The sequence below is a fragment of the Crotalus tigris genome, unplaced genomic scaffold (genome assembly GCF_016545835.1).
Source record: "Crotalus tigris isolate CLP2741 ecotype Arizona unplaced genomic scaffold, ASM1654583v1 scf7180000018097.2503214, whole genome shotgun sequence".
Classification (NCBI taxonomy): domain Eukaryota; kingdom Metazoa; phylum Chordata; class Lepidosauria; order Squamata; family Viperidae; genus Crotalus; species Crotalus tigris.
The window spans coordinates 1269241-1295982 of record NW_024096820.1 but is presented as its reverse complement, the minus strand read 5'-3'; the positions used below and the strand labels follow the sequence as shown (position 1 = coordinate 1295982).

Sequence of the window (26742 nt, the reverse complement as noted above, 5' to 3'; positions counted from 1 at the left end):
GATGATGATGATGATGATGATGATGATGATGATGATGATGATAAAGTTGGAAGGAACCTTGGAGGTTATCTAATCCAACCCCCTGCTCAGGCAGGAAACCCTATACCATTTCAGACAAAAGGCTGTCCAGTCTCTTCTTAAAAAATTTCCGGTGTTGGAGCATTCACAGCTTCTGGAGGTTGTTCCACTGATTAATTGTTCTAACTGTCAGGAAATTTCTCCTTAGTTCTAGGTTGCTTCTCTCTTTGGTTAGTTTCCATCCGTTGCTTCTTGTCCTGCCTTCAGGCATTTTGGAGAATAACTTGACTCCCTCTTCTTTGTGGCAGCCCCTGAGCTATTGGAACACTGCTATCATGTCACCTCTAGTCCTTCTCATCATTAAACTAGACATACGCAATTCCAGCAACTGTTCCTTATATGTTTTAGCCTCCAGTCCCCTAGTCATCTTTGTTGCTTTTTTCTGTACTCTTTCTAGAGTCTCAACATCTTTTTTACATTGTGGTGACCAAAACCAGATGCAGTATTCCAAGTGTGGTCTTACCAAGGCATTGTAAAGTGGTATTAACACTTCACGTGATCCTGATTCTATCCCTCTGTTAATGTAGACTAGCACTGTGTTGGCTTTTTGGGCAGCTGCAACACACTTCTGGCTCATATTTAAGTGATTCTCCACTAGGACCCCGAGATCCCTCTCACAGTTACTACTATTGAGCAAGGTACCACCTATAGTATATCTGTGCATTTGGTTTTTCTTGCCTAAATGTAGAAACTTACTTTTTCACCACTGAATTTCAATGTTCAAGTCTGTCAAGATCTTTCTGTAACTTAAGCCTATTTTCTGGAGTGTTGGCTATTCCTGCCAGGTTGGTGTCATCTGCAAATTTAACGAGTTCCCCATCTATCCCCTCATCCAAATCATTGATGAAGATGTTGAAGAGCACTGGGTCCAGAACAGAGCCCTGGAGCACTCCACTGCACACTTCCCTCCATGTAGATTCAGTTCCATTGAGCCAGCTATGAATCCATCTGGTGATGATACTGTCTAACCCACATTTTTCTATCTTATCAAGTAGTAGTGTCATGGTTCCGATAGATGAAACCCATTAAAGAACTTCAAGGCAAGAACATTTTATTCAGGAAACAAAGTATCGATACTACATAGTTGAATCCAAAACTAGATTCCCTTCCCCGAGATACAAAGTAACAAATTGTAAGTCCCACCCCCACAAAGCAGTCATAAATCACATTCTCCAATTAGCCAGGAGCACAGGCTCTCTCCCTAGCTCCTCAGCCCACCAAAACGTTATTGGTTTGTATCCTTGAGTTCCCACGGAGCTGCATTGTTATTATGGCTAGCTGAACTCAAATATTCACCCCCCCCTTCAACATCTACTTTCTAAACAGAAGAAAAAGCATGTTAAAAGCAAAGTAAAAATGGCTGCAATTTCTATCAGTTGTCAAAGCAGGAACATCCAATGTTACAGCATTGACAAGTAGGTTGTGGTCTACTTTATCAAATGTCTTACTGAAGTCCAAGTAAATTATACCCACAGCATTCCTCTGGTCCACTATTTTTGTCACTTTGTCGAAGAATGTAATAAGATTTGTTGATCTGTTTTTGACAAACCCGTGTTAGCTTTTAGTAACGACTTTGTTTGTCTCTAGGTGTTCGCTGATTCATTGTTTGATTATCTTTTCCAGAATCTTCCCAGGTATTGAGGTCAGGCTGATAGGTCTGTAGTTTCCTGGATCCATTGTTTTTCCCTTTTTTGAAGATGGGAACTACATCAGCTCTTTTCCAGTCCTCTGGTAGTTCCCCAGTGCTCCAGGATCTTTGAAAAATATAGTTCAGTGGTTCTAAGATCAAATCTGCCAGTTCCTTCAGAACCTTGGGGTGTAATCCATCTGGTCCTGTTGATTTGAACTCATCTAGGGTGGATAGGTGCTGACTTACCATTTTCTTGCCTATCTTAACTTATGTTTCTAATCTGTTTTTTACGATACTGTTTTTGATAGGTTGGGCTGTTTTGGGGCTGTGTAAATACGGATGCAAAAAACAAGTTGAGTAGTTCTGCTTTCTCCCTATTGCTTGTCACCTTCTTGCCATTTTTCCCCAATAATGGACCAATCATTTCCTTAACTTTTGTCTTCTTTTTTACATGTTGAAAGAAGCTTTTTTTTGTTATTTTTGACTTTTGTTGCAAGCCTTAGTTCATTTTGAGCCTTAGCAGGCTCCGACTATTTGTTGATATTCTGCCTTAGTTTTGTGCCCCTCTTTCCACTTTTTATACTTGTCCTTTTTGTCCTTCAATTTATCAGTTCTTTATGCAGCCATGCTCTCTTTTGAGAGCTGTTATTTTTCTTCTTCATTGGTATTGTGCTTGACTGGGCTTTTATAATCTCACTTTTCAGATAATCATCTAACTAAAGATAATCATCTTTGGATAGCAAAGAAATTCCCATAGATTGATCATAAATAAAGCTGAGCAAAGCAGATTTTACAGAAGGTATTCATTAACCACTCATAACTATCAGTGCAGTTAATTAAGAAATTATTAGCTCAGCCCTGAGTATAGCTCAGACAGCTATACTCAGGGTTGCAGAGCTCTTGGAAAGCTCATGGTAAAGTCTTGCTAAATTGGATGTGATATTGAAATAGATAATTAGTTGTCAGTTCCTTATTTGCATGAAACTTTGAAGTAGAGATTGGTATATGGAGCTATCATTCATACAATGCATCTAATATAAAACACAGAACTATCCTTTGTCATAAATTGATTTTATTTATTTTTTAGAAAGTCTGTCTAATTCTAAGACCACTCTGGGCCAGAAAGCCCACAAGGCACAAATAGGACAAAAAAGCAAAATGAGTCATACAGGAGTATCTGGTAGCCAAAGGTAACTGAATTCTGCCTCCCAAACCCAGGCGGAAACTCTTATCCTACAGATCAGCCACCTCCTCTAATGCTTGGCCTTCCAGCTCCTCATCTGGTTCCTATCTGTGGTGCTTTGACTTGAGATGAAAGGACTGCTGGGGGAAAAAAAATGCCGAGCTCCATAAGCAACAATGGCCTCGTTGATCCGAACAAATTTAGTAATAGCCCGTGCAGCAGGAGAAGCCCTTCTGCACCGCAAGGATGCGGGGAAAGAGGACGAGAGAGGGCGAAGGGTCTTAACCTCGGGGGCGAGGGCTCCTTTCGTCCTAGCTGGAGGGGACGAAGAGCCGGAGGTTATTGGAGAGAACAAGGGAGCCTTTAGTTTCCTTTCCCTCTGCTTTTGCTTAGCCAGCCAGCTGCGGCAGGAGGAGCTGAAGGCGCTGGTAGCGCCCCGTTCCCTTTCTAACCCCGAGGGCACCCTGAGCTGAAATCTCTCTCTCTCTCTGTGTGTGTTTGTGTGTGTGCGTGCGTATGTACAATTTCATATCCAGGGGTGTACATGAATGTGCAGAAACAGGACCGACTGGTTTCACACGCTTCTCCGCTTGGGAGAGCGAGAGGCTCTTTCTTCATCCGCATCAACCACAACAGCCTCCTGCACACCAGCGAGGGCGGGAAGGAGGAGACAGTCCTCCTCCTCCCCCCCCCCGCTTCCCCGGAGAAACAGCGGGCACTGAGGGCAAGCCTAAAAGAGGCCGCCAGCGGGATCCAGAGGGAGGGAAGAATCGCCGCCGCTAGCCACGCAAAGCCGCGGGTAAGAAGAAGGAAATGGTCCGGCAAAGCGACTTGGCGTGGCTGGAGAAGGGAAGCCCTTACGGGGAGGGGGGAGGGGAGCGCGTGAAAGGGTCCAAGGCTTGACGGGGGCCGCGTTTTTTGTTTTTTTCCTAGCCTTCCCTCCGCTTCTCCAAGGCTGCATCTGCTTTCTCCTCAGGCGAAGGTGGGGGGGGGGAGGGAGACGGAGGGACAGGACATAAAGCGCGCGCCTCTCTTAAGGTGCCGGGGCGGGGAACAACGGGGGAGGGGCTGAGGGAAACCCAAAGAAGATGCTGAATGACCGACCGATGGAGGGTAGGATCCAGTTGAGGACTCTGGTTTCCCTTTTGGAGCGAAAAGGGGAGAGAGCGAAGAGGGGCGCCCGGTGTTTTTGGCGTCTTCACCGTGAGAGGCGTAGCCGCCTCTTTTCTCTTACCAGCGCCGCCGTCATCACCACCACCACCCCCTCCCCACCATAGTCTTCGGTGATTTGGAGATGTGTGCGCGTGTATGTGTGGAAGAGGCAGCCTCTGGCCGTTTGAGGAAGGGAAACTACGCGAAGCCTGGAGCTCTGCTTGCCCTCTTTTGGCGCTCTCCTCCTGTTTCTCTCCCCGCCTTCGCTAGAAACCGCGCGCCGTGCCAGGCTCTCTATGAAGGAGAAGCGCTCGATCCTCTTCCGGAGGTTATAAATAAACGGGTCGCTTTAGTGTTCATTAATCGCTCGCTCTCAAACAGCCCTCTTAGTTTACCCTCCTTTTCCCGAGGGCTCCTCGTGCTTAGGAGCATCCTCCTTCCCCCCGCCACCGCAGTTTCCCGGCGCAAGGGGGGGGGGGGTGGAATGGAGAGCTGCCGATCGGCCAGTAGCTTCCCCGAGGCTTTCTAGGACTGGCTGGCAGCGCCTTCAAAACGTGGGTGCGATTTCTACAGACGTGTTTGGGCGTCTGTGATCATTAATCTGCACGTGTTTTGGACAATCATACACACACATACACACTTGATTGTTTTTATATTTTATACAGATGACATGGCTAGCAAAGGGGATTTGGGCAAACTGAAACGTTCAGTTAGAATTTTGCTACTGACTTTCAGATACTATCAGTGTAGACTGTCTTGTCTGTCTCTAGTGTGATGCAGAAACAAAAATAAAAAGCATGATGAATAGATTGAATATAAAGGCACAAATGCTGTACACTAAGGTAGATTTCTGAAGATGAGAAGAAAAAATATATGGCTTGTAATGTTTGGAAATGAGCTGGTTTAGCTTATTTGCTGCCAGTATAGTTGCCTTTGTCTAAGAACCATTCTAAGTGTAATAAATGAATCAGTAACGATTTTGTCCTAGCTAATTTGGGGAGGTGTTTATCTGTAATATTTTGCTGCAGTGCCTTAGCGTTTGAAGATACATGATTCCCATTTTCCTTGCTTGCCAAGGAAATGACTCAGTGACTCAATCATTAAAAATGTACAACTTAATCTAAAAATGGCATCTTAAGTAAAGCCCCTAAGGTAGAGGGCAGGAATTTATAAGAAGAAAACATAAAGTTGTTATAGTAGCTTACTCCATTGATTTTAATTGAAATTAAGAGATGAAGTAGCTGATGCAGACTTCTGCAAAGAATGGATTTGGTCTTGAAAGCCTGTTGCCAATATTTATGATTCACTTCCTTGGAATCCTTCTTTTTGTATTTGTTTCTTTTAGTAGGAATCTAAAAGTGTAATAATAGCTCTTAAACTTCATGGAAAGTAGTACATGATACAGCAAAGACAACTTGCCTTTTTTCAGAATGCTTAACTTTGGTTTTGTTTGCATTATTCAGTGGACAGATGTTAAGGCAGGAATATAATTAACTCATAAACCATCTTATTTATTGTGTCAGTGACATTTGTGCACTGTTTCATTGGGGTACAAAATCAATTGGAAAGGCAATTTTAATTGGTACTTATTTTAAAGAGAGTAATTAAAGAATCAAAAGAACCAACATGTGATTTTAGAAATCTTTGTTAAGAAGAGAAGTTTATCAACCCACTCAGGACTCCATTGACCTGCTTTTTCTTTAAAATTAATAATATCAGCATGCTATTTTGAATTTCATATTATACAACAACAATTTTCTACATGAAACTTAATTGTTCTATAGATCTATAAGGAAAGGATCTATGTTGTATTAAGTTTCTTTCCCACAGCCTCCATGTGATAAATGTGCCCTTTAAAAGTAATCATTCACAAAAACCATGTAAAATATTTCATCAAGATTATTTATTTATGTAACTTTTCCAAAGATGAATTCATACCAAAGACAAATGTAGTGGAATAAATCTAACAAACCTGCTAATTGATGCATTCCAAAGTACTGCTGTTCTATTGAAAAATTTTATATGAAATTGCTTTTAATATAACTGGAAAATTATGTCAGAAATAACATTTATATATTCAAAATATCAGTTACTTCTGTCATGTTATGAGCAGCCTAGTAGCAAAGCATGGTACCTGGAACAGAATATTTTGGAATCTTGAACATTTTATTATTGCCAAAGTATTTACAGGTTCTTAATTATTGTATCATATGGAAGTTTTCCTAGAACTATGGGTATACAATTCAAATTCCTAGATACTCAAATAAAACAATGTATAAATTTTCACGAATCTTCAAATTTTGTATCCTTTCAAGTTTGAAAGGAGGCATACAGGTAGTTTTCATTTAGCAACTGACTCATTTAGCGAATGCTGCTGATATGATGATTAAAAAAAGTAACTGACCAGTCCTTGGATTTATGACCATGGCAAGTCTGTAAAGCAAAGGAAAGCTGAAGTAAAGTAGTAAAATCATGATGTTTCACTTAGTGGACACCTGTGAGGCACAAGCAACCAGAACCTCTCATGAATAATCTCAAAGCAGAATCTTTGGGAAAAATAAACCTTTGGTCCTAGTGACTGACTCAGTTTGGACCCTGTGACATAATCCTGGGATATGTACATTTACTGTACCTTCATTTGCAGTCAGATAAGACTTCAGAATTCTGGGGGAAGTCAGGGCTGTGCTGAACTCTGCAGTATAAGGACTTCTCCTCTTAATACCTTCCTCCTGACTAGTTGGAGATTCCATCACATCACTTCACTCAATGACTGAATTGCTGGCCTCAGTTGTTAAGTGAGGTTTAGTACCTGTACTCTTCTCATTTCTTTCACCAAGAGTCATTTTTCAGGGGGAAATCTATGTACTGTGATCACATAAGAACTGAGAAGTGAATGCAACATTTAGATATACTTTGTAGCTTCAATGATGTAAAAACACTTCAGACTTATTCATTATAACAACTGCAGTTATATCTTTTTCTGATGGCATATTCTAAAAAATCTGTGTGAAATGATGCCAGTTAATTGACACTTAATTGATCCCAACATTTTAAAAAGAAATCAAACTATTTGAAACAGCTGTTTGTAGAGATTTCAGAAGAATAGTAAGGAAACCTGAAGCTATACACTGCAAAAAAAGAAATGCAAAGGTTTTTTTTAAAAAAAAAAACAAATAATTTAGGGCTTGGAGTTTTGTTTTTTGTTTTAGATAACTGAAACCCTTAAAAAGAGCTTAAAACATTTTCTGAATAAGAAGACCACACTGATATTTTATTTTGGCCCTATGAATACGTAATTTTTCCCCACTGCCCTAAGCAAAAATAAAAAATAACTTTAAAAAAATTGTTTTAGACTTTAGAGAACATTGAAATGTACTGTAATTTCAATATTTTTGGAAAGAAACAGAGGTATGATAATTTGTAAAAACGGTTTTTTGTCACCATTGCTTTTTACTAATTTTTATAAATCTCATGAAACATTAACATACCAAAAATTTATTATGTACTCAGAAAATATTAATATTCTTGAGTTATTTTTAAGTCTGTAGAAATCTCTCTCATCTCTCTGCATATTTCTCTGCATGTATATAGACAGGAAAAGAAAATCTGTAGCCCTCCAGGTGTTGCTAAACTACAATTTCTGCATTCTTAGCCTGGTCAATGGCAAAAGATGCTAGCACCTATAGGTCAGTAAGATTTGAACACTTATATATCTAATTGTCCATTAACCGATTTCCAGTCCAGCAAACTTGTGAATATTTCTGTGAAAAAAAATGGTCAACAATTATCAAGGCTACTGAATTTGTTTAAAAGATGAGTATAGTGTCACTAGAATGTGATTCTATACATGAATGTTGAAACCTGATTTAACCCTTGTGCTGTTTTAGAAAAATAATACACATGTCATGCTATTGTTATCTTAATTTCCAGTGCAATACTTAACAGAAATAAGCTGAGTAATAATTATGTTGCTAGTCAGCACTTACATGAGAAAACTATGAAACAGTGTAACATCATGTATATTAAAATTTCCTTTGTTTTATCTCATTTTTTATTTCACCCTTCTCTTCAGCCCATACTAGAAGTTCTTCCTTTAAACTTGAGATATATTACCTGTGGCCACATGTGGCTTTCCAGATCCGTTCCATCCAAAATTGCTGCTGAATTGGAATTGCATGCATAGGGACATGGACTTCACAGGTTATATAGTTTAGCCCAGTGATGGCGAACCTTTTAGAGACCGAGTGCCCAAACTGCAACCCAAAACCCACTTATTTATCGCAAAGTGTCAGGGCTGCATCAGCATTGTGGTGCCTTCAGGGGGGACGTGGGGCGTGGCCCACAGGGTGGCTGCAGTGGTCATGGCAGACTGGGTGAGCGTGGCCGGGGCCAGTCCCTCACCATCTCCGGGGTATCCCCGGGGGACCAACCGCGCTTGCTCACTCACTTCCTGCCTTGTCACTTCCAAACGCCACTCTGGTGAACTCTTCTGGGACAACAGCATGCGTGCTCACAGAGAGGGCTCTGAGTGCCGTCTCTGGCATGCGTGCCATAGGTTTGCCACCACTGGCTTAGCCTATGGAACAGTTCATAGTTGTATAAAATGGTAGTCCTTTAGAGCTGAAGAAGACATGCTGTTTTGCAGTTCATCTATGGACATACTGATGGCTCTGCTATCCCAGTCTGGAAGCACAGAATCTGGTGCTGAATAGACTGAAAGATCATTGTTGTAGTAACTGGGTATTATTCTGTTATTTTGCTCATGGTTTTCTACCAGTTTTTGATGGTGCCTGTCTTCAAAGCTGTTGGAGATTTCATAACAAAGGACTCACCAATTGGTTCTGTCAATAGTTGCAGTTTCTAGTTCCTTGGTTAGAATTTCTTTCATAGTGTCTTGCAATGCTAGGGCTGCTGACCTCAAGACCTTTTCCCAGAGTTCAGTACATTATAGAGCAACTGGCAAAGATATAGTTGTCATCCATTCCGATGATGTGCCCTACCCATCTCATCTGGGCTCTGATAATCAGGGGCCCAATGCAGATGTACTTTTTGTGATCCAAGACCTCCAGATTAGAAACCCGATCTTGCCAACCAATGCCGAGGATGGAGTGCACATATGAAATTTCTCCAGTTCTTTTATGTGCCTTTGGTACAGAGTTGAGGACTCATATCCATATAGGAAAGAAGGGATAATACTGCTCTGTAGACTTTCACCTTTGTGGAGATATGGATGTTCTATTGAATGAGTAATCTAGCATGAAGCTGCCCCAGTGCCTAGCAGATCTTGCTGATTTTGGAGTCAATTTCTTTGTCCAAAGATCTATCACTCAAGATGAAGTTTCCCAGGTATTTGAAGCTTTTTGCATTTATTAGCTGGATATCATTAACATTGATTTTTGGTTCTATGGATTTGATGTTTGACATCAGTCTTGTTCAGGCTGATAATCAAGCTGAAGAGCATAGCAGAATCTGAGAATTAGTTCAGCTGTCAGCTATAGATTGCTGACTTTGTGCACCAGGAGCCTACAGCAAAAGGGGTTCCTTGAATGACTGTATGAAGGCACTTTGTCTGTGTGTTCAAGTGACAAAAGTCAAAGAGGGAGCTGTCCATTAGGTAGTTGATGTACACTCCTTCAGACCCTGGATGGCACGTAACAATATGCAAGCAAAGAACAGATTGAAGAAGACTGGGACCAGCACACAATCCTGTGTTACCCCACAGGAAATGGCAAATGCAGCTGATGTATCACCATTGTAAAGAACCTGTTCTGTCATTCTGTCACAGAGTAGCTGAATCAATTTTATGAATTTCCTCAGACATATATCTTAGGATGATCCAAAGAGCCTCCCTGTTTACTTTATTTATTTATTTATTAATTATTGGACATAGTTGTACAGTTTCAGTAACTGACACCTGAAAACATCTTTCTTGGTTTATCATGACTTGCAGGTGGCAGATTATTGGCTAGATCCAGAAACTAATCAATGTTTCATAACTAATCTCAAGGGGAAGCAATTTTGGCCATCTGAAATATCTAGTAGAGTACTTTACAGGATTTTAATAATTTTCTTCTAATCTTGAATGTAAAGATAACTATACTTTTTGCACCCCTCCCACTTTATGTCTTAGCTATTCTTTATCTGATACCATCCAGATATACTGGATTGTACTTTTCATAATTATATATGAAACAAACTTTTCCAAATCTCCAGTTAGTATGATCAATGAATACATGAATACATTGCCAGACACTTGGATAAAACAGCATGCTGGTCTAGTGATGAAGGTTGAGAATTCGATCCTAGGGTAACAGCAGATGTTTCTCTCCTAAGGCACAAAGAAAAAATATCTGCTGTGAATTTCACATGGCACCAGGAAGGGCATCTGGCCAGTAGCAATAGTAATGCTTATATAATGCTTCACAGTGCTTTACAGCCCTCTCTGAGTGGTTTACAAAGTCAGCATATTGCCCCAACAATCTGGGTCCTCATTTTACTGACCTCGGAAAGATAGAAGGCTGAGTCAACCTTGAGCCAGTGAGACTCGAACTGTCAAACTCCAGGCAGCTGGCAGTCACCAAAGTAGCCTGCAGTATTGCATTCTAACCATGGCTCAGTAAATGCTCAGCTCCATCCAGTTGCCCCAACTCTTGGGATTACAGGGTTATAAAAAGGGAGTATTGCCAGATACCTGGTTGGGAAATTGCTTTTCTGCTTCTATATTCATTCATTCATTCATTCATTCATTCATTCATTCATTCATTCATTCATTCAATATGTTTGACTAGCCGTTTGCTATCTGAATGACTAGCATTCATTTATAAATAATAATAAAACCATCAGCAGAAATTAAAATACTTTATGCATCATTTATGTACACCAATAAACTTGCTACAGATGGGTTCACCTAATTTCCTATCAGTCCTTCCAGATAAACTAGATAAAAAAAATGCAACTAGATGAGCTAAACCCATTTTACTGTAAGACTACATTACAGTGTGAAGGTACAAACGTCCTATTGCCACTTTTAACTATCTGATTTATTAGGGTGAGTCCTTCCTAAGCTTCTTCCTCTGACCATTAAGCCCTTGTTGACTCCCCCATCCCCTTGTCTGATTCTTGATCAGCAGATTCTTGATAGGCAACATTGCTTTCCATTGTCCCCCAACTCCATACACTCCATTACATTTCCTTGCCTGAGGTAAAAAAAATAGCACCTTGGGCTCATCTCTTAGTTCCCAAAGATATATATCAAGTACTGTTTGCCTTTACATATTTTCTAAGCCAGCTTTACAATGGAATGAATGAATGAATTGATGGAGGGAGGGAGGGAGGGAGGGAGGGAGGGAGGAAGGAAGGAAGGAAGGAAGGAGGAAGGAAAATTGTGAATTCAATAAAAATCCTATACTTACTGAATTGGATGGTAGGTTTGCATAAAATACTGCAAGTCTACCAATTATTTATTTAATTTATTTAAAACTTTTATATAATTACCCATCTTATACCAAATTCTGAGTGACTCCCAATCTTTGACAACAGTTTTCTCCTTAAATTAGCCATTCCCTCTCCAGCAACCTTTTTAAAAAAATAGCAAAAGATTTCATATTGGAAGTATATGAATTCAGGGAAAATTTCAGTAAAATCAAGATTCCTTGAATTCATATGGACTATGAATAGCAATGCAGTTTCTTCCATCTAAATTATATAGTGGTAAGCATGGTGACAATTCTGTTTTTTTGGTAAATTGTTGAAGGAGTAGCAATTTTGTTTCATATGGAATCTGATGAGAAAATACATTTATTATTTAAGAACACCAATCAAAATACATGCTAAAAAGAATTCAAGGTTCTACAAGCAAATTACTGTAGTACGTGAGATATAACCTTCCTTGACATCTTCTGTGTGTTTGACAGACATAGTAAAGTACAGTGTTATATTACAATAAACTACTGAGTTAGCTCAATAATTTGTAATACATAAAATTGAATGAATGAATAAATAAATGAATGTGTTTGCCTTGTTGTGTAATGTCTTTCAGTGACTTACTTTCACGCTGAACTTACTAGAAGTCCTGCCCTGCCATTTTAAATGCCAAGCTCTAATGTCTTCTTCTAGATCAGGGGTGTCAAACTGGTGGCCCGTGGGCTGGATGCGTCATACTCAGGCCACGCCGACCCTGGCTCTGCAAAGGCAAAAAATGTCACGATATGTCATGATATGTCACGTGATGCTATCAAGTTTGGTAGCCGTATTTTAGATGAATGTATGTGTGATTAGGCATACTTGCCATTTGTTGGAAACATTAGAATTGTTCCATGTTTGATTTCATTAATCTTAAGCAGAAAAGAAGGAACAGACAAAGATCCTGGAGGAAATGAAAAGCCAGATTGAAAAAAAGGAAAGAAAATGCTAGGGCTATTGATATATTCATAATACATCACTTTCAAAATGGAACACATATAGTGTTGATTTGTATACAATGACTTCCTCCCCAACTCACATATTTAATTAATCAGACATTGGAGTTATCTCTCCTTTAGATTAATAAGGTTCTGCATTGTATCAGCCTTTTTTTTTTTTACTTTGCATTAGATGAAATGGGTATCAGCTTATACAAATTGATGTTAGATTTGTTTATTTTTTATCATATATGTATAGATGCCCATCTCACATGAAAGTGACTCTGGGCAGTGTATAGGACTTAGTTAAAAAACAATAAATATATAAAACAAGCAATTAAAAATAAGTGTAAATACACGAGAAGATTACATTATAGTCACTAAATTTAAAATCAAGCTATTGTCAAACAATGATAAATACACACTTCTTGACCCAAAGATGCAAATTGAGTACATTTTTTCATAAGTGCAGATAAGAATGACTTCATACAACTAAGAAATCAAAGAGTTTCAGAATTAGTAATGCCACATGCTGTTGCTACAGAATGTAGGATAACTAATGAGGCCCTACCAATACCCCGCATTGCTTCCATCTCCACTCCACTTTTTGGCCTGTAAGATTTGCAGCATTGTTGTAATAAGTATTTCAAATTTAACTTCTGTTTTAGTGGCTTTCTAGAAGTGCATAAATACCCTTTTTCTTGACATTGTGAATGGCATCATTACAGTTCTCTCATTAGGATTATAAGCTGAATTCAATTCATATTTCATCTAGGCTTCAATACCACTGAAGTCAAGACAAAAATTTGCAAACAGTTATCAGCAGAGGTATAGTATAACTTGAAGCTTACAAATATGCAAAAAATATTTCAGAATAAAAATTGAGGAGGTGGGAAAGACCTTTCCCCAATAGTCCATAGAATATGAAACTGAATGATGGGGAAGGAAAATAGTAACAAAATGGGAGGCCTCCAGAAGTGGATAGCTGGATAAGAATAGATATGTAAAGAAAAACAAAAAAGTATAACTGAACCTTGTGGCATTTTGTAGCTGAAAAGTTATGTAAGATAGCTCATACACTTTGCTGGCCTTAACAAAGCAACAATCTCTGTATAGTATAGTTACATTACTGAATAATTGTTATATCTATGTTAATACTACCAGATAATAGCACTGGGTGAGATCATCTGTCACTGGGTTGAAGTATCTGCAATAGGCTGATGATACCCAACTCTATATTTCCACCCCTGATCATCCATGTGATACTGTTGCTGCTGTCTTGTGGTGTCTGGAGGCTGTGGGGATAAATGGGGGACAACAGAATTTGACTGAACCCTGGCAAGACTGATTGGCTTTAGGTGCATGGATTTCCAAGATCCGGGATTTTGATATCTGTAATGCTCAATGGGGTGGTAGTAACTCAGGCAGATCCAATCTACAACTTGGGGGTTCTCCTGGACACATGACTCCTGCTTGAAGACCAAGTGGAAGTAATGGCTGGGAAAGCCTTTGTGCAACTTCAGGTTGTGTGCCAGTTGTAGCCTCTCCTAGATCAGGAGTCCCTGTACTCAGTCATTCAAGCCCTAGTCATCTTGTGGTTGGACTATTACAACACACTTACATGGGGTTACCCTTGAAGACTGTTCAAAAGCTATAGCTGGTGCAGAGTGCAGCAGCACTGGCAGTTTGTGCAGCCCCAAAGATAGTATGGATGGGTTTTATATTGTAAGTTTTTGGCTTGCTAACCCTATAATCATTAGTATGGAAGTCCCCAAATGCTCCTCTATTATGGAAATTTAGTCTAAGTTCTCAAGGAGAAGATTGGTTTTCTGTAATCAAGGATACAGCAACAAAATAACAGAAATATCCCATTATTCAAACAAGTGCAGTAAAGATAGTATCCTTCCCACAATATATCAGGTATAATATTTATAAGAAATTTGGGGTGTAGATTCAGGTTTGCCGGAATCAACAATTTCCTAAAATTGAGTGGATCTTGGTCACAGCCACGGCGATATGAAAATGATGGGACATTGTGTAAATGACATAATTATTTACTTTGAATCATTTAATTTGAATTCATTCTGCTAGCTTCCTTTGACCTGTAAAATATGCATTGAGGTAACTTTAATCATTCATTTTTGGCAATTAAAAGAGATAGACACACATTAGCCAGTGAATCAGACTATAGTCATCCTATGCACAAGTGTAAGTGTAGCCTCTTTTGATTGTTGACTGAAATGGCAAGATGGTCTGCAGGCATTTAAACACTATCCAGAGGGAATCTGGAATGCCCCTCATTTGTAATAGTCATTCTTAGTCTTTCTTAGAAGAGGGTGAAAGCACTTCCTCAAGGGACATATGGAGCTCCAGGTTGATAAAGTCTACAAAGAACTCAACTTGCTATCTTAAATGAATTGAAGTTTCCAGGACCAGGCAAATTATGTTGTAGCATGTTGAAGGAGCTGGCAGAATTTACTTCAGAAGAAATGATTGTTATCTTCAAGGAACTAATATAAGGGCAAACATAGCTCCAATATTTAAAAGGGATGAGGTTTGGGGAAATTAAAGAGCTATTTGTTTAATGGCTGTCCTAGAATAAATTGTGAAGCCATATTTCTGTGAATTCTTGGGAAACAGTAACACTATCACTAGGGGCCAGCGTGGGTTTGTGAAGATCAAGCCATATCAGTTATATTTTCTTTCATATTAAGTGAATGCTGTAGATATTTTGATTTTAGTACAGTATTTGACAAGTTCAGGTATGATATCCCTGTGGATAAAATGGATAAATGTGGAATAAAAGAAATTTGGTCCAGTATATTTTCAATTTGTTGAACAACCACACCCAAGGGGTGCTATTACTTCACTGCTCTGGAAGAAACCTATCAAGTGGAGTCCATGGGATTCCATCATCATATAAATGATATTTAACAACTTTATAAATAACTTAAAAAGAAAGGGAGGGAAGTTGTAGTTTAATATACACATGACACCAAATTAGAGAGACTGGCTACTAACTTAGAATACAAAATTACAATTTAAAATGAGCTCAGTAGGCAAAATTTCAAAAGTGGTTTGCCATTGCCTGCTTCCTAGGGCTGAGAGAGAGTGACTGGCCCAAGGTAGTTCAGCTGATTTCATGCCTAAGGTGGGACTAGAACTCACAGACTCCTGATTTCTAGCCTGATGCCTTTAATCACTGCATCAAACCGGCTCTTTGACCATTACAGGATCAAAGAGGATGCAACAGTTAAAAGGCCCAAAGCAGTTTTGGGGTTGAATTAACAGAAGTATTGTTTCTAGATAGCAGAAAGTAGTATTTTTGTTGCAATTAAGCTGATTAGACTATATTTGGGAGTACTGTACCCAGGTTTTGGAATCACGCCTTAATAGAGATGTAGACCAGTTAGAATATATTCAAAGAACATTTGTCAGGATGAAAAAAGATTAGAAGCCAAGCTTTATGAGGAAAAGTTAAAAGATTCAGGGGTGTCTAATTTGCCAAAGTTCTTATTAGGAAGAGATATGGTAGGGGTCTAGAGATATCTAAAAGGCTATCCTATTTAAGAGGGGCAGATCTCTTTTCTGTTGAAACTGAAGATTGGACTAAATGATTTAAACAAGCCCTGCCAACTCATCCGTTCTTTGAATCCACCTTTAACTTTCCTTATTAATTTTGCCAGACAGATTATAATTCTTAACACAATATCAGCTTTTGATTCTTTATTACCAGCACCCCTGCACTCTTACTTTGGAGAAAACTTGCCTTTTGGCAATCATCAAATCTCTTCAAAATATTCAGGATGGAAAACAGAATTATTCTTGTTTCTCGAAGAGAGGGCATAGAGCTGAGGAGACATCTGGCTTGTGTGCCAAGGAGTATATGCGTTATTGTAGAAAGCACATTGTAATGTGGGTTGCCTCTCTTTCTCAGAAATTCTCCCTCTCCCTCTCCCTTTCCTTCTCTTGCCATGGGATTGGATAGATGGCTTACTGCCTGGCTCTGGCCCCGGAATCTTTGCTCCTGTTTAATATTCTGCTTGCTCCACTGATGTTGTGCTTGGCTCCTGTGGGATTGCAACTCACCGCTTGAAACCAGAGCCAATTTTCTGTCTTAATCTCAGTGTTTTGACTGGAGGCAGATCCAGTTCAACCCAATCGGAGCTGGTGGAAACAACTACCTAAGAGTCTCGCTCTGTTTCGCTTGGGGTGGGAAAGAAGAAGGAAGAAAGGGGAGAGAGAGAGAGAGAGAGAGAGAGAGAGAGAGAGAGAGAGAGAGAGAGAGAGAGAGAGAGAGAGAGAGAGAGGCAGGCCAACCAACCAGCCACACGTAAAAGACAAATATACAATGCCGTCTCTGGGATCGCTGTATCTGTAGAGAATAAAGTGATTCCTCTGCAGTTGGGTATCGCTCAGATTTCTTTCTTTCTTTCTTTCTTTCTTTCTTTCTTTCTTTCTTTCTTTCTTTCTTTCTTTCTTTCTTTCTTTCTTTCTTTCTTTCTTTCTTTCTTTCTTTCTTTCTTTCTTTCTCGGTAGAGGAAATCTGAATTAAGAATCGCGAGCGGCAGCCAAGGGCTTTTGGGCAGGCGGTCAGTGAACGGGGAGAAAGGGTTGCCTTTCTTGGGGAAGGGCTGCGATCCTTAACCATTTGGCTGGAAATAAGACAAGACCCTGGGATCAGCGGCGCTTGCTTCTACACGAATCGCGGAGGAACGGGTGACTGAGTTCTCGGATCGTCCCCCCCCCATTTAAGCAATAGGTGACCTACAGGGTGCTGAAGGGAAAATCGGAACCGACGGAGACGTTCTGAGCCAGCTGCGCGAACTGACTGAGGCAATCGGCGCCGAGAGGGTGAGAGAGGGCAACGGGTGCAGAAGGCAAGCGAGAGCGGGAGGCACCGGCCCCTCGGGGCCGTAGGAGAAGGCCAAGGGCTCGGCGGAGATACCAAATGCCAGGTTGACTGCAGAGCGCAGGCACGCAATGGCCGGATGAGGGTACGCCAGGGCAGGGCGAGCTTCGCGGGCGCGTGGCGGGGGGAGGTAGGAAAGGCGGCGGCTGCCCGACCTGACCGGCCGCGCTCTCTTTGTCTCCGTTTGCAGATCGGAGGCGCCGCGATGACTCTGGTGCTGCCCCTGAGCAGCTTCTGCGAGCCCATTGTTTCTTCCGAAGGAGCCGGCGAGTTCCAGCCGCTGTGGGAAGCGCACTGTTGCAGTAAGAGCAGCCCCGCCTCGGATGCCGCCGCCAGCAGCAGCAGCAGCAGCAGCAGCAGCAGCAGCAGCAGCACCGCCCAGGGGCAGGCGCAACATCAGCCGCCGCCGCCGCAGGGCAGCGACGGCCGGACACCGGTTGGGCAGCCTCCGCCCTCAGGTAACGCTACGGACCAGCTCGCTCTCCTCCCCGGGTTCTCCTGGAGCGCAATGCAGCGAGTCTAGAATTACTCCCTCCCCGTTTTCCTCCCAACCGTCTTGGGAGATAGTTGGTGCTCAAGGACTGACTGGCCAGAAATCCGCCAGGAAGCTTCCATGATGGAAGGAACGTGGGAACAAGTCCGAGTCCAACATCTTAAGCGCTCCAGCATACTGGACTCGGTGGCTGTTGCTAGGTTCTGCTTTCATTTCTCTCCACAACCAATTTGTGAGATTTAGATTGGGACTTTTATTTAGCTCCGGATTATTACTTGAGATTTAGGACAGGCCTGAACTGATTCAAAATCTTTCTGGTTCAGGATCATAAAGCGGGTGAGTAAGTCAGCTTTCCACTAAGGGGCATTTCACCAGCAGAGCAAGAGGCAAGAACCCTTCAGTTTGGCTGTTGCTTCCCCCCCCCCGTCCCGTTTCTGGTACTCAGAGGAGAGCTTTGTCCAAACATGGGCATTTCATGCAGTTAACATTGTATGATGTGAAAGGCAGGGGGACTGATGAGCCAAAAAGAGATATATTAGGATAAACTGCTCTATAGAAAATCCCTCTAAGGTCAAAGTTAATGCTTTTCATGCAGAAGCTTTTACTTTAACTGATCCTTTGGTTGCTATGTGAGTAGCTAACATTGGAGGGTGATCTCTGTTCTCGTTGGCTGCTTTGTTTTCCATGTTCCAAAAGCAAAAGGGGGCCAATCTGTGTGTTTGTGTATTTGGTATGGCAATGATTGTGACTTGTGATGAATAATAATAGCAATAGTAATAATAATAACAATAACAACAACAATAATAATAGTTGTTGTTGTTATTATTGATGATGTTGGAAGGGACCTTGGAGGTCATCAAGTCCAACCCCCTGCTCAGGCAGGAAACCTTATACCATTTCAGACAAATGGCTGTCCAGTTCTTCTTAAAAACTTCCAGTGTTGGAGCATTCACAACTTCTGTAGGCAGGTTGTTCCACTGATTAATTGTTCTAACTAAATTAGATTTAGTGCAGGCAAAAGCTTCCTTTGCTGGTTCTCCTGTCAATGGATTGTCTCTCTAACATCCTTTGTCTTACTCCATTCAAGAGTAATAGTTTGATTTTTTTTAAAAAAAAACACTTTTTATAAGTTTCTCAAAGGTCCTTTCTTCATTGTTAGATTTTTCTGAGCACCAGTGAAAAAAATATGAGTAGGGTCTAACTCCTAAGCAAACTCAACTTCTAATCAGATGCTTGGTAGTAGTCAGTTTTTTAAAATGAGAGCATTTTCCAACTTATTCTCCGCTATGTGACTGGTGCAGATGATCTTTGGAATTTACGTGACATACCTATATTTAAAGAAAGAGTTTAGAGAAGAAGTGGAAAGGGGGGGTGTCTTTTGAGGTTAAACCTTATAAACTGAGGATGATATGATAAAATTATGCGTGGATTGTGTCACATTAGACTGTCTGGTGCAGATCCTTGTATGATACTCCATAAAAGGTGGACATTTTTGTTCCAAAATCAAACCAAAGCCACAGAACTAGAGCAGATTTATACCACATCTTCATTTTTTCTATTTTGAACTATTTTAGTTTTGTATGGCTGTATATTTAATGGCAAAAGCTCCCACTATAAGCTGAAATATGGACAAGACTGCTAAATCATCCTGATTTAAGAATATTTTTTCTGTACTTAAATATATATTACACCCCACTGAGATCCCACAGCTAGCCCCATTCCATGTCTGGATTTAGGATAAATCCTGGGATCTTTAGGGATGAGGTGTTGACTTCCTTCCAGAGGGAATTTTGAACTGATCTCAATGTGATGGTTTAGGAGAGTGTTTCTCCCTTCACTGCTTTGTGTTTGAGAGAAGAAAAATGAAATAGTTTATAGAGCAATCCTTAGCTTTGTGTTAGATTGGAATTTACTGAACTGAAATCTTCTTTAACCAAAGTTATTCAAAACAAACTGGAGCCAAGTGGTTTCACATCCACGTGAATCAATTAACTTTAATTTAAATGAATACTATTTGCTCAAGTTTGAATGTAACATGCATTGTTTTGCACTACAGTAAAAGCAGAACCTTTCATATTCCTTTACAATAAGGAGGAAAACAGACAAAGCTGAAGCTTATAATGATTTATTCCTGATCACTTGACTATGGGTCAGATGTATGTGTAGAAAAGCCTCTTTCTATAAAAGGCCATTGACCCATGAGGAGAGTCACTGGGGGAGGCTGCTTCAAGGGATGACGAATGAAGTGAGAGCTGCTGGTACATGAACCCGGTGCCAAAATTAGAGCTTTCTGCCTTGCAAGTTTGCATAGTTCTCTTGCTTTCTATTTCTGCACATTAAATTAGACCATGGAGTGCATGCAGTCACCTAGATGCAGATTTCCCATCCTGAGCTTAAGTGAATTGAAGGCCTCACAAGTTCTTTCTTACCTCTAATTTCAATTATATCTGAGCATACTATAATTGTTTTATGATTCTACACATGCTTAAAGATGCCTTATATCGAATTTGGCTTTAGAAGCATGATTTTAAATGCATGTTACAAAAGACCTCTAGGAAAGAAGGCTGAAATTAAAAATCCATATTAATAAAAGTGTAAACAAACTGGATAGTGATCTATGAGGCAGTCCCCCTCCCCCCAATGTTAGTGATGGTTTAAATGTTTTCATATTTTCTTTGTTGTACTACAAACATTTTTAGTTGCCAAAACAATATTTTAGACATAAATAATTATATATGACTTATTCCAATTTTGATAGTTAGCATCAAAAACGGCAATGGGGTTAAGTCCCTCAGTACTCTCTTTGAAAATGAAGTTTGTGCCCACTTCATTTGTATAGCTTTTATTTCAAGTTTAAAATAGCATAGGGAAAAAAATGCAATGATTCCCAAACAGGTGCCCATATTAAATGCTAGCAATAATTAAAATTTTACTCTCTGTGGTAGCATGCTGTCTGATTGAAATACCATGGCCCAGACTAAATTATGGTATCCATCGGTCTCTAAAGAGTTCAGAGTAATTACGTTTTGGTTACCTGTTCCAAATCACTTCCTTTATATTGAATTTAAAGAACATTTCAAATTGGTTTAGAACAAATTATGCATATTCGATACACAAATTACAAATAAGATTTATCTACCCATAAGGACATTGTTCTTTCTTTTCAGAAGGGACCATACAAATCTACTTTACCTTCTGTAATAAGAGAGTTGTTGTGAAAAAGATAAAAATTTGGAAAAATAAAAAAAATGTATGCACTTAAGACAGTAATAGTGGCATCTTCCATTTGTCTACTCACATTTCAGGGGAAATTATTTATTAGAAGGTTGGCCAATGAGAAATCAGGTTCTACTGGCAGTATCTCATTTAAAATGCTTTTGGGGTGGGCGGGAGCATAAAATACTGTGCCGTACCCTTTGTGATACAAGGGAAGGCTGCTTGTGGAGATGGAAGTTGGCTGCAGAATTTGGTGAGGAAAATCTGCTATTCTGGTGCTTTCAAGGACCAAATAAGGTGGGATCTAGACCAAATAGAGGTTTTAGGTCACAAAAAAGATATGATAGCTTTGGTGTGATATGATAGCATCCAAAAACCAATGGGAGGAGATATTTCTAAAAAGTGGGAGAGTTACAAGCCACCACCTTATCTTTCTTCCCTGGCTGCCTCAAGCTCATCAGGTTTTATGAAGTGGGAGTTTCCCTTCCACAGAGAAACTCTATGACTTTTGGCTTCCATAGAATTGGTATTTCTGGTTAAATACTGGTTAAAGCATTTCTGGTTAAATCAATCTTGAAGACTGTAAGGAGCTTCTGTTTACTAGCAATGTATTAAATTTTATTAGTCTTTTTAAGATGGCATACGTGCTAATTCTAAAAAAGAGTTCAGTGATGAAATCTGCAGATATTTTTTCAGATGGGTTGGACGTGTAGGATAAAACTTTCTTAAAGTCCAGCATGTAAAGAATGTTTAAACTGTTGTGACAACTATGCTTAAATAAACAGATTTCTTTCTTAGAAATCTTTTGGAAAACCTTCCACTGGCTCAGTTTATTTTTCACGTAAACTGTTGATAGATAGATAGATAGATAGATAGATAGATAGATAGATAGATAGATAGACAGACAGACAGACAGACAGACAGATAGATACAGAGCTTTTTTTGTTTAAAAAAAAGTGCCGGAACTCACACCCATCATACAACCCACCTTGCCTACCCTACAAAGTTCCATTCAAAAAAGGTGCCGGAACTCCGTTCTGGGCGGTCTATGACAAAAAAAGCCCTGGATAGACAGACAGACAGACAGACAGACAGATTCCTGTTTGGAGCACACAAGTATTCATATATGTCCAAAGCAGTAAAGACAAGCTGGAATATTTTTTTTTTGTATTTTTTGCACTCATGATGTAATCTAGTTTGGGTAATGAAACATCTGGAAGAAAACAACCAAGCTCAGAGAACACCAAGGATCCCTCATTTCAACTCTGAGCAACATTCTCCTTTATTGGTCTTTTGTACCTGTCAGATACAGTTTACACCATATGTAATCTGTTTCCCACAGCACTACACCACAGAGGAAATCCAAACCCTATAGCACCATCTAAGATCACATATTTTAAAAGAAAGTATGTGGAAGAAGAAGATTTTCATCCACCACTCAGTAACTGTACACCCAAAGTAAGTTTCAAAAAGCTATTACTTCTGAGTTTCTGATTTGAAGTTGTATAACTTCTATTTGCTTGAGTGCAATGCATTTCAGTTTCCATAAATAGTAATATGTATTTGTAAAAAAAAAAGTATGTCTGCTTTTTCTAAACTTGTAATCTGTTAATATGAACTGGTTGATTCTTTTATTTTCTTTATTGCTATCAATTTTGTTTTAGTGAAGAAAATTTAGACTGTGAAATTCTTTTTGTATAACTCAGAAATTAATAGTGCCTTGGCATCGTGAGAATGTAATTTTTCCCTCTGCTGTTCATAAATGACCATTGAGCAAATGGTCTATGGTTTGTTGAGTATAGAATCCTTCTCACTCAAAATATTGAACTCACCTTCCATTGCATGTAAACTTATTTATTTATTAAACTTACCTGATGTCCATCTCACCTAGAGGAAACTCTAAGCAGCGTACAATCAATAAAAGCAACAAGACAAACTATTACAGCATTAAAATAATAAATATTAACACTAAAATTAACTTAAACCTTAACAAAGATGGCAAGGAAGAGAGCAAGATGTACACGGGAGGAAGCAGGCATCAGAGAGCAGTTAGAGATGACCAATAATACTTGCTATGTTTCTATGTTATAGAAAGCCAGAACCTGGAAGGGTCCTGGTGTATCATGAACAAAAAAATATGCAGATGATTCTTCTTGCCCCAGAAATGGCTAAACAAACCAAAGATGCTCTTTCCGTGATATGTTTACTATGATATATGGGCCAGAGCTGGAAATCATGGGTTGTTCTTGGATCCCATTCTAGGTTTGTTTGGGATTCTCAAATCAGAGTTTATAATTGACACATCTGTCGTTCCAATGTTAGTTTACTATACCCTATCTTCTTTCATGTGACATATAAATGCAGTCAGTATCTTTTGCTAGCTGTGATTATTTTCAAGCTAGGCAAGCAAGAATTAGGTATTTTGATTAAGATATAAAATTTGAAGCAAGCAATCTAATTATAGACATCTAATAATAATTTGAAAAAATGGCAATTTACTGTCTTTTAGTAATAAAATAAAAGCTAACTTCTAGGCCAAGTTGTCTGGCCTATTCTAAAGAACTAGCCAAACCTGAGCGTTCTATATGAATTTGTGTTATTTTATAAATCTAAGATCTTCTAATTCAGATATTATTTTTTGCTCATAATAAGGGAAAGAGATAGAACATATAGCTTTCTGTTATATGGAGATGAAGATACAAAGGTTCTGTCTTATGAACCTGATGAGCCAATTTAAATCGCAATACAATAAGGCCAGTTCATTAAACCTTTACAAAATAATATCCATCAGCCTGTTTTCTCTCTATCATGTTAAACTAGAGGCACTAATATTTTTATGAAGTTATGAGAATGACAGGAGAGCTTAATTAATAGTATGGTTATGTTTAACTTGCTCAAAAAACCTTTGCTAGAGTGATGAGTAGCCACAGGGAATAAAGTCCAAACTTCAAGTACAACCTGCCAATATCTGAAAAACTCATGTAGGTAAAATAAACATATAAAAAGTGAGGGAAAAATGTAGTTAAGGCTCAGATCATAAATGGCAGTCTTGATGTAATATAGCAGTAAATTGTGCAGTTTTGGTTTGATGTAGTTAACCACATTGAGACTTGAGCAAGGGGCACATTGCTTTTAAAGTAAACAAGCATTGTATAAAAGTTTTCATTGAATGACAAATAAGAATCTGGCCCTGTGATCATATAAACCAGGGATGTCTGACCTTGGAAACTTTAAGACTTGTGGACTTCCAATTCTCAGAATTCCACAGCCAGCATCCTGTGTTGCTTGAGGAAGTTCCATAGCCTTCCCAAAGGGTGTGAGGGATGCAGTGGAAAAAGGTGATAAAAAACCCTTCTGAGATTTCTTCCATTCAGATATTCAGCATCCATGTTAATAATGACGATGGCAATCATAACAGCAACAATGAATGTATAGCAACAACATCAATAGCACAGTTCCTTTATACTTAACTCTGTATGGTGGAGGGGGTGTATGCGATTAAAAAAAACTACAGTGACATTAAAATTTGTTTCTATTTACCTGATTTTCTTTATTGGGATAGGTAGGAAAATTACTATCATTGTGTTAATTGTGTATAGATGCTAATTTAAAACAAACACAGAATTTCTGCAAAGAGGAAGCTTTGTTTTATGGCTTTGCTTAGGAATCAGTGATACAGAGCATGTTTCTGGACTGAAAATTTTAATATTCAAGAGAGAACTAACCCATACATGGGAGGGAGAGAGGGAGGGAGGGAGGGAGGGAGGGAGGGAGAGAGAGAGAGAGAGAGAGAGAGAGAGAGAGAGAGAGAGATTGAGATTGCTTCCCCAGAACAGCACTCTAGTACAACAGCATTTTACTGCATAGCTGTACAGATTCTCACCTGTTCTATTCTCCATTATCTCTTTATTCTTCTCATAAGTATCTCATTATGAAATTGGATACCAATTTAAAAATCCTTGGGACTGATTTTTTTCTCTTTCCAGCCTGTAATAATATAGATAAAGAGAACATTGCAAAATTGTTATATTGCCTGGACATCTGGAAATTCAAAATTCATTTACCAAGGAATGTTGGAATTCATGGTTCATTTAGACCAGGTGTAGGCAATCCAAAACACTCAAAGAGCCACTTGGACCCGGTTCCCACCGAAAACAAAACACTGGGAGCTGCAAAACCCTTTTGATATCTAAAATGAAGATAACACTGCATATATCCTTTTTTACCTTTATTATTCATTTTAGATGTCAAAAGGGTCTCTCTCTCTGTCTCTCTCTCCCTCTCTCTCTCTCCCTCCCTTCTTCTCTCTTTTTCTGCCCTTGGTCTGCCAATCCTCTTCCACCCCCCCCTCTCTTTCTCTCCCCCCTCTCTCTCCTTCTCTCCGATCTTCTGCTCACCTGGCAAGCTGGCTTCAAGCTGTTTTTCAACAAGCTTAGGGGTAGGCAACCTCGGCTCTTTTATGACTCATGGACTTCAACTGTCAGAATTCCTGAGTCAGCATAGCTGGGCTAGCTAGCTCTCTCCTGTCCTTCCTGCTTCATGCAGAGACGCAGCAAAGGGAGGAGCCCTGCTCCCAAAGCTTTCCAGCTTGTCAGAGAACACCGTGAATCCACTCTCTTTTACACACACACACACACACACACACACACACACACACACAGAGAGAGAGAGAGAGAGAGAGAGAGAGAGAGAGAGAGAGAGAGAAGCAGGTAAGTGCAAGTGCCTCTCTCTGTCTCTGTCTCTCTCTGCAAATGGCAGAGGAGGCTGGGAGCCACAGGGAAAGGCTCAACAAGCCACATGAGGCTCTGGAGCTGCAGGTTGCCGACCTGTGATTTAGACCAATGATGGTGAATCTTTAAGAGACTGAGTGCCCAAACTGCAACCCAAAACCCACTTATGCATCGTCGAGTGCCGGGTGGGTGTGGCCCATTGGCTGGGTGTGGCCAATTGGGTGAGCGTGGCTGCGGTGGTAATGGCAGACTGGGTGGGACTAAAAAGTTCAATCAATCAATTCCAACTTTGCAAAATCTTTTTTTTCCCGCGAGAAGTTGAAATTGAAGTTGAAAAAAAAAAACCTTTTTTTTTTTTGCACATGGCGGTGGAGGCCTAAAGTGACAAGGTTTTATAAAACCCAGCTGAAGACCTAGGACTGGGGCGATGGCGCACGTGCCCACAGAGAGGGCTCGTGCCATAGGTTTGCCACCACTGATTTAGACCATGACTTTTTTGTTAAGTAAGGTTGCTAAAAGTAATAGTGATTTTTTTTTTGTAAAATAGAAAGAATTCCTATGAGAACTAGACAGAGACCAGTAGATAGTTTTACAGCAAACATGAAACAGCCTACCAGATATTTATCAGTTTGTAACTATAAGCATAGTAATTTCAATTGAATCAGGTTTTGAAGTGCACTAGTAATTCTTTTTAAAATTACTTTACCTGAAGTTGAAATTTTATGAGATTTTTTTAAATATAGAAACATGTGGATTAGAATGTGTGCATGTACATGTTTTTAGTTAATCCTGTTTCCTTATAATCTGTTATTTTTGTTGCTTTTCTAAAATTACAATAGGTAATTATTAGTAGATTGAGTACCAAACCTACTAATAGTTTATTTATTTATTTATTAAATGTATATACTGCTGTATCTGATATGACAACATTTTACAGCATAAATTAAAA

The 26742-nt window shown here is 39.6% G+C and overlaps 1 protein-coding gene across 5 annotated transcripts in view; it reads left to right on the top strand.

The window, feature by feature from the left end:
* Positions 1 to 3525: 3525 nt before the first annotated feature.
* SERTAD4 (SERTA domain containing 4) overlaps positions 3526 to 26742 on the top strand; it is a 58774-nt gene continuing 35557 nt past the window's right edge. Inside the window, exons 1-3 of one of the 5 annotated variants that reach the window (XM_039347669.1) lie at positions 3526 to 3690; positions 17545 to 17812; positions 22406 to 22521. In XM_039347669.1, coding sequence (XP_039203603.1) covers positions 17560 to 17812; positions 22406 to 22521 — 369 coding nt within the window. In that variant the 5' untranslated portion in view covers positions 3526 to 3690; positions 17545 to 17559. The other 4 variants (XM_039347671.1, XM_039347670.1, XM_039347673.1 and 1 more) reach the window with 4 other exon arrangements.